The sequence below is a fragment of the Trichechus manatus genome, unplaced genomic scaffold, assembly GCF_000243295.1.
Source record: "Trichechus manatus latirostris isolate Lorelei unplaced genomic scaffold, TriManLat1.0 scaffold00024, whole genome shotgun sequence".
NCBI classification, from domain to species: domain Eukaryota; kingdom Metazoa; phylum Chordata; class Mammalia; order Sirenia; family Trichechidae; genus Trichechus; species Trichechus manatus.
This window is the reverse complement of record NW_004443960.1, coordinates 11,247,661-11,254,597: the sequence shown is the minus strand read 5'-3', so window position 1 is coordinate 11,254,597 and position 6,937 is coordinate 11,247,661. Positions and strand designations below refer to the sequence as shown.

The 6,937-nt window shown below is 43.9% G+C and overlaps 1 protein-coding gene and 1 long non-coding RNA gene across 2 annotated transcripts; one reads left to right on the top strand and one right to left on the bottom strand.

Moving 5' to 3' along the window:
* The first annotated feature begins 73 nt into the window (after window positions 1–73).
* Window positions 74–1,742, top strand: LOC111820009 (uncharacterized). Its single transcript, XR_002823570.1, has 2 exons — window positions 74–518; window positions 1,195–1,742. It is a non-coding gene; the product is annotated as an uncharacterized LOC111820009 (long non-coding RNA).
* Window positions 1,743–2,406: 664 nt separating this feature from the next.
* TNFRSF17 (TNF receptor superfamily member 17) lies at window positions 2,407–6,591 on the bottom strand. The gene is made up of 3 exons (XM_023728361.1): window positions 6,402–6,591; window positions 5,915–6,061; window positions 2,407–4,435 (listed from the first exon to the last, which is right to left on the bottom strand). Exons 1-3 carry the CDS (start codon window positions 6,589–6,591, stop codon window positions 4,164–4,166), a joined length of 609 nt encoding a protein of 202 aa, XP_023584129.1. The 3' UTR covers window positions 2,407–4,163.
* Window positions 6,592–6,937: the final 346 nt, after the last annotated feature.

Genomic DNA, 6,937 nt, shown 5'->3' with positions numbered 1-6,937 from the left:
GCCCCGGAAGTAAAGCGCCGCCGCCGCGGCCCCGCCCTCCGACCCGGAATGTAAACGCGGGCGCCCGAGCCGCGCAGCGGCAGCCGGAGACCCCTGTGGATCGGCATCGCTCTCCCTGACTCACCGAGCGCCTCTGGAGCAAGAGGATGTGGTGTGTACCGGTCAGGCCGGGCCCCCGACCTCTTGGGGCTCACACCTCTGTCAGGTGCCAGAAACTTAACAAGATCACGAGTGATAAGACAACATCGTGCCAGAGAGAGATAAGGGCTAAGACGGGAAGAAGAAAACAAGTAATGGGCCAGAGTTTGGGAGCGGGAAGCATGGGCGACTTTTTGAGCCAAGACCTGGGTGATGAGAGGGAGCAGGCCCGGAAGATCCGCAGCAAAGGCATTCCAGAAGGAACAGCAAGTGCAAAGGCCCTGCGTGGAGTGGCTGACTGGACCCAGAGGTGTGTGGGAGACGGTGGTGACAGGAGGCTGAAGAGGCAGGGCCAGGCCCTGAGGGCCTTTCAGGAAGTGGTAAGAAGCTTGGACCTCTCTTACTAACTCCAGTGGGAAGTCACTGCAAGAATTTAAGAAGAGGAGTGACACTATCTGAGGTGTTAAGACGCTGGCTCTTCCTGTGATGAGAATGAATTGCAGTGGGACAGGGTGGAGAAGAGACAGCTGGTTAGGGAGCTATTGCAATTGTCCATGCAAGGCAAGAGATAATAGTGCCGGGGCTAGGGTGTGGCAGTGGAGATGAAGGTGAATGGATTGAGTATAAACACATATGTTATATGTTCACAGCAACCCTATGAAGTCCAGGTTATTGCCCCATTTTACAGACTCAAGAAGGGGGACCCAGAAAGGCTAAAGGAGTATTTTCCCAACTTATTTTGCCCACAACCCAGAGTAAAAACATACATTTGACATCACAACCCAGTGTTGTTATTATTAGGTGCTGTCGAGTTGGTTCCAACTCTTAGCAATCCTACAGGACAGAGTAGAACTGTCCCATAGGGGTGAGTGGCTGGTGGATTTGAACTGCCTGACCTTTTGGTTAGCAGGCAAGCTTTTAACCACTGTGCCACCAGGGCTCCATGCATACATATAAATAGAAGTTTAACAAAACAATTCTGTATGTAATGGATCCTCTTCTATTTTCTTCCTTTTTTTTTTTTTTTTAATATTGATCGATTGTTCCACTTACAAGTCTTGATCCACCGTTGAAAACACTGAATTGAGGACCAAGCCCCACCAGGAAATGGAGCCAGAATCCCAGGCCAGCTCTGCGTTACTCCACAGCCGCATACTCTTTTTGCTACCTTGCCTCTCACCAGGTGATCTCCACCCCCGGGAATTTATCTTTAAGGAAACGACTCAGTAACAGCCAAGAGCTCTTTGGAGAAGAATGTGCTGCGGCATTACTTACAGTAATGAAAAAGTGGAAAGCATCCAAATCCTGACCACAAAAGAACAAGGAAGGAAATCTTGGCCCATCACATAGGAATCTCTTGCAGTTGTTGAAAATGCTAACTAAAAGACTACTGTGGAGGCATGGGGAAATTCCAGTGATGATGCATTAAAAACGCCCTAGGCAAAATGGTCTGTACACCATGATTACAATTGTGTCAAAATATGGCAAATGAAAAAAAAATTACTGTATTTTATCTGTTTGAAAACAATAGCATATCCAATCTAACAATGTATATAAATACACCCTGAAGATTGTAAACATTGTAAATTAAAAAAAAAAAAAAATAGGGCAAATGAGAAAACTTGTGTTAGGGTGGTGAGATTGTTCTTCCTTTTTTCAAAATTATAAAGTTGTTATTAATTTGTCATTCCAGGTAAACAGTAGGTGTGTCTGAATCCTCCCCCAAATAGCCTAGTTTACATCTCGCTACCCCCGTGACCTTTGGCAGGGCACAGCGTACCTGCTTCATGGAGTTGTCGTGAGGATCATGTGTTGTACCTTCTCATAGCACCCTGTACCTTTTCTTCATAGCACTTCAGGCAGGATAGTTTATTGAAATAGTAATTTGTGTTTGTTCTTCTTACATTTTCTACCACCAGCCACCCGCTTTAAAGGTAATTCCTTCTTCCTGGGATTTTAACCTGGAAGACCAAGAATCAAAAGCCTAAAGTCAACAGGTCTTCTCGGCTTTTGAAATATCTAAACTCATTGGGGAGGAGCCCTGGTAGCTCAATGGTTAAGCGCTCGGCTGCTAACGGAAAAGTTGGCAGTTTGTACCCACCCAGCTGCTCCCCAGGAGAAAGACCCAGCAATCTGCTCCCATGAAGATTATAGCCTAGAAAACCGTATGGGGCAGGTCTGCTCTGTCACATGGGGTCGCTATGAGTCAAAAATCGACTCAACAGCACCCAACCACAACAAATTCATTGAGGAGATTGTGCTAGGAGGTGAGGGTGGGAGGAGAAGGAGGGCCTGTGAGAAGCTACGGACAACTTTCTGAGGCCATGTAACAGGAAAGGTGTGTGTGCTTACCCTCAGAGAAAGACCAGAGCTCCAAGGGACTGATAACAGTGGTAACAGTAATAGCAACTAACAACAGTGCTTAGGAACCAGACAGGTTTTGAAACCACCTATGTGTATTAATTCCTGTAAGGTTGCTATGAGTCGGCGCTGACTGGACAGCAACTAACAACCATCCTTGAAACAACCATATGAATAGTCAACCAAGATCTGCAGCTTCCTAGTAACAGAGCCAGGATTCAAACCCAGGCAGTCTGCCTCCAAGAGCTAGTCCCTTAACCACTATACTATATTGTCTCCTGAAGGGTCTTGAATGGAGTCAAACAAGCAAAAAGTTCCCACCGATGTTCTCCATATCCCAAACCTAGCAGGAAAGTCACAGAGCCCCAAGATCTTGAGGATCTGTGCCATGGTGTCCGTGGGCATCTTAATAATGACCAAAGTTAAATGACCAGAGGGCATCCCCTGTTGCCTTGCCTTTTCATAAGACCCCAGGGAGGAAACCCTCCCCAGCAATGACTAAGATTATAACCCAAAGAAATGGGGGACTCAGGAATGGAATTAAATTGATATGAAGAGGAAAAAGGAATAGATCAGCCTATCTGGGTTTAAATCCTAGCTCTGCCACTTGCTGGCTATGTTACCTTGCTCTACCTCATGTTCTGTCATCATTTGTAAAATGAGTATAATAATAGTTCACCAACCTTTTAGTTTGTTGTGTGCATTAAATCAGCTAGTGCATGTAGGCTCTTAGAACAGTGCCTGGCACGTTTTAAAAAAAAACCAAACTCGTTGCCATCGAGTCAATTCCAACTCACAATGACCATATAGGACAAGGTAGAACTGCCCCATACTGTTTGCAAGGAGCAGTTGGTGGATTCGAACTGCCGACCTTTTGGTTAGCAGCCGGGCTCTTAACCACTGCACCTCCAGGACTCCGTATAAGTGTTAGCTATGATTACGATTACACATCTGCATTTGGGTCTGAAAACAGTACCTAGTACGTCTTTATCACAGTTTGCAATTCGACATTTATTTGGAAGCTCAAAGGGTCAGGAACCACTCGTGCATGCACACTGAATTAGTGTGGCTGACTGAGCGTCTGTGTATACATCAGTACACAGGATAACCTTGCTTTCCTTTAACAATAAAGAGAAAAATCCAATCTGCCCTGAGATGTATATGTGCCTGTACAGGAGAAAAGTGGTGTAGCCACAGAAACGGGTGACTCGGATCTACACAATGCAGTAATTTTTTTAGCAAGTCAGGAATTTAATCAAGAAACCAAGGACGTGTCCACAGTTAAACACTCCAACAATAAAGTAGAGAAATATGTCTGACATAAAGAGTTTCCAGAATGAGAGACCGAGAAGCTATGTCCACAACTGATAACTATAGTCATCCTAAAGAGATCTGCTGCATCAGCCTTTCCTTCTGACATCTCTACACCAGTCAAAATGGTTAATTATCTCATAGAAATTCATTTCTGTATCCCTGTGCACTTGCCGAATTCCTGGGTGGTGCAAATGATTAACGCACTCGGCAGCTAACCGAAAGTTTGGAGGTTCATGCCCACCGAGAGGGGTCTCAAAAGAAGGGCCCAGCGATCTACTTCTGAAAGGTCACAGCCATTGAAAACCCTATGGAGCACCATTCTGCTCTGACCCACGTGGGGTCGGGGTTGACTATGGCAACTGGTGGTGGTGGTGGATGACACTTGCAGCACCTGGCAGGCTATTGCTGTGGTCACTTGTTTTTGTGGTGACAAGAATAGCTGCGCCTTCCTCCATGGTTGGCAGGGGGAAGAAATGGTCAGAATCGACCTTTGGTTTGCTCTTGACACAGTCTTCACAGGTGCATTCTTCTATGGTGTACCCCAGGCTTCTCGGAAGGACAATTTCAACACTAGGCTTGCTGTTGTCCAGGTCAACGTTAGCCACATCCTGGAGAGCTGGTCCTGATTATGCAAAAACAGAAGCATTAACCTGTGCTTCCCAGGGAGTGTGGTCATGACAGTCTTAGCGGTACACAGGACTCAAAAGCAATGCAAGACAGATGTTTTCATACGAGAAGAATGAGTGTGTGCTGCACTAGAAGTCACCAGCTCACTGACTACAGGCCACATTTTGTTTGAAGACATTCATGGTTTGGGTCATACAGTGCTCTTAAGTGTTTTGGTTTTATTTTTAATGTCCGTCCACATTTAAAACTCAAGAGATTTTACATGCAAATCTAGACAACAAAATGTGGCAACATGAAGCCAGCATCCCTACATGGAAACCCTCAGCTGAAGCTGGTAGCAGCTGTCACCTTCAGGCGGGGCGTGTCTCCTCTACTCCTGAAGACTCCACCTAGCCCACTGCTCATTTGTTACCCACTTGGCCCTTGCAGGCATTTGAGCTTTTGAGCCTATCTTACACTCTTGAAAATGACAGAAATTACCATATGTCACAGCACTGAAAATCAGCCTGTGGGCAAAAGTAAACATGCTTCTCTTACAGAGCATTTTGCAGCAGATGAAAATTTTTTTTAATGAATCTCTTGTGATCACATAAAGAAGGAGTCTCCACTATATCCACCATTATACACCTGTGAAGATCAATTTTACTACTTTCTAGACATTGTGCAGTATAATTCCATCTTCTAAAAAATCGCACTTAAAGCCACTCCCCACCTGTCTGTCAGACCCCAGGCAAGGCAAGAAAAATGAGTAAATGTGGTAAATGCAGAACAGCCATGTACCTCTCCCTGTTGCATTAGAAAGCAACTGAGGTGTATATTTTACACATTATACATGGAGAATAAATACATAAGGAAATAGGGCAATGGCTAGTTAAGTGTTTGCAATCAGAGCACAGGCTGCAGAAATATTTTTATCTTAAGAAGCCCTTAAGTAGAACGTTCGTTTCTCTGGGACTAGGTCTCCACTGCCTAATCAAGGCAATTATATTTGAGATGATTGTTCAAATCATCCAGGAACAACTGGTGATTCATTTCTAGCATTTTTCACTGCTAAGCTGTTCACCCAAAGAAACGACACTTAAATCTGTGTTTAAAACACGGCCACGAATCATGCCAAATATACTGTTCCTGATGGGAGCGGCCCGGCTAACAGTTTCTGATAACATGGTACTTAATCAATGCGCTGATTTTAGTCAAAGACCCGGCTATTTCCTGAGGAAGCCTGGGTACTTTAATAGAGTAATTATCAAAGAAAGAATTTGGGGGAAGGCTGACATTGTAGGACACCTGCAGAGGAGTTATCAAGACCAGAATGAAGACAGCTCACTTCTACCAGTAAGTTCATTTAACACAACTGTCCTCTAACTCACTTTAAAGGGCTCTAACTGAGTGAAATACTCGATGTTAAAAAGAACTGAAACTCACAATGGCCACCCCTTGGAAACAGACTTCAAATATTCATCATCAAACCAACCTGTGTTTTTACATTTGTCCTTTAATAGTTCACCACTCATCTTCTTTAGCAAGAACATTAGCACGAAAACGGCCAAAGAAACTATCAAGCACAGGCCCAGACAGGTCCAGAGAATCACATTTGCTCCTTTCGCTGAATTAGTCATACCTTTATCAAAAGAACGTCAGATAACAGTATTCACAGCAGTTATAGATCATTTGTCATGCAGTTCCCCTAGTTGATCAGCATTGGCTTTTAAATTCTAAATAACAGTTAGGAGAGCTGATAAAAATCTATGTTGCTAGCAGTGCTGAATAAAAGTGAGTTCAGTTCTGAATAATTACTTTGTTCCTGTAGGCATTTAAATTACTGCCTTTTTTCCTTTCTTTTTTGATTCAGAAAAATCTCACCATCTTCCCTGCAACGTTTATTCTTTGGATAAATACGATAGTCACTATAGAAAGAATACTTCATAGAAATGAAAAATTGTTCAAGAAATACTACTTACTTGCATTACAATAACGCTGACAGCTTAGAGGAGGGGTATTAGAGCATCGAAGGTGGCAAGGTTTGCAAGTATGAAGCAAACCATCAAAATACTCATTTTGGAAGCACCGCTGAGCCATCTTGAACTTGATCACAAAAAGAAACAAGGGAACCATGCAAAGAACAGCATGGAAGGACAAGTAAAATCTCATCAAGAATCCCCTAGCAAATGATGTGACAGCAGCTAGACAATCGAAGAAAAAAAACAAAAAAACTTCACGTGGCTAACTGGGTTCTTACACGGGTTGTCGGCCTTGAGCTGTGGCTAAGGATTTGAATACCAACTCTAATTCAAGTTTCTAAGTTTGAGGCCTGGGTAAGGTAAAAGGTGGGTGTAAATATCAAAGGCAAACTATACCTGAAACAGAAACTTCCTATTTATAGAGGAAATTTCTCACGCAGGTGACAGTTGCAAGATATAGACAAGCCTGGGGCATTGAGCAGAAAGTTCAATAATCATTTATGGAGCTCCTGTTATGAGAGGTGTGATGGGCCCCA

What these genes read in the sequence shown, in the direction of transcription:
- TNFRSF17 (XM_023728361.1), bottom strand. Translation starts at nt 6,591, where the DNA reads ATGAGATTTTACTTGTCCTTCCATGCTGTTCTTTGCATGGTTCCCTTG. An exon ending in TCAGCGTTATTGTAATGCAA is followed by an intron (nt 6,062 to 6,401) that starts GTAAGTAGTATT and finishes CTTTTGATAAAG; the next exon opens with GTATGACTAATTCAGCGAAA. An exon ending in GGACAAATGTAAAAACACAG is followed by an intron (nt 4,436 to 5,914) that starts GTTGGTTTGATG and finishes TTGCATAATCAG; the next exon opens with GACCAGCTCTCCAGGATGTG.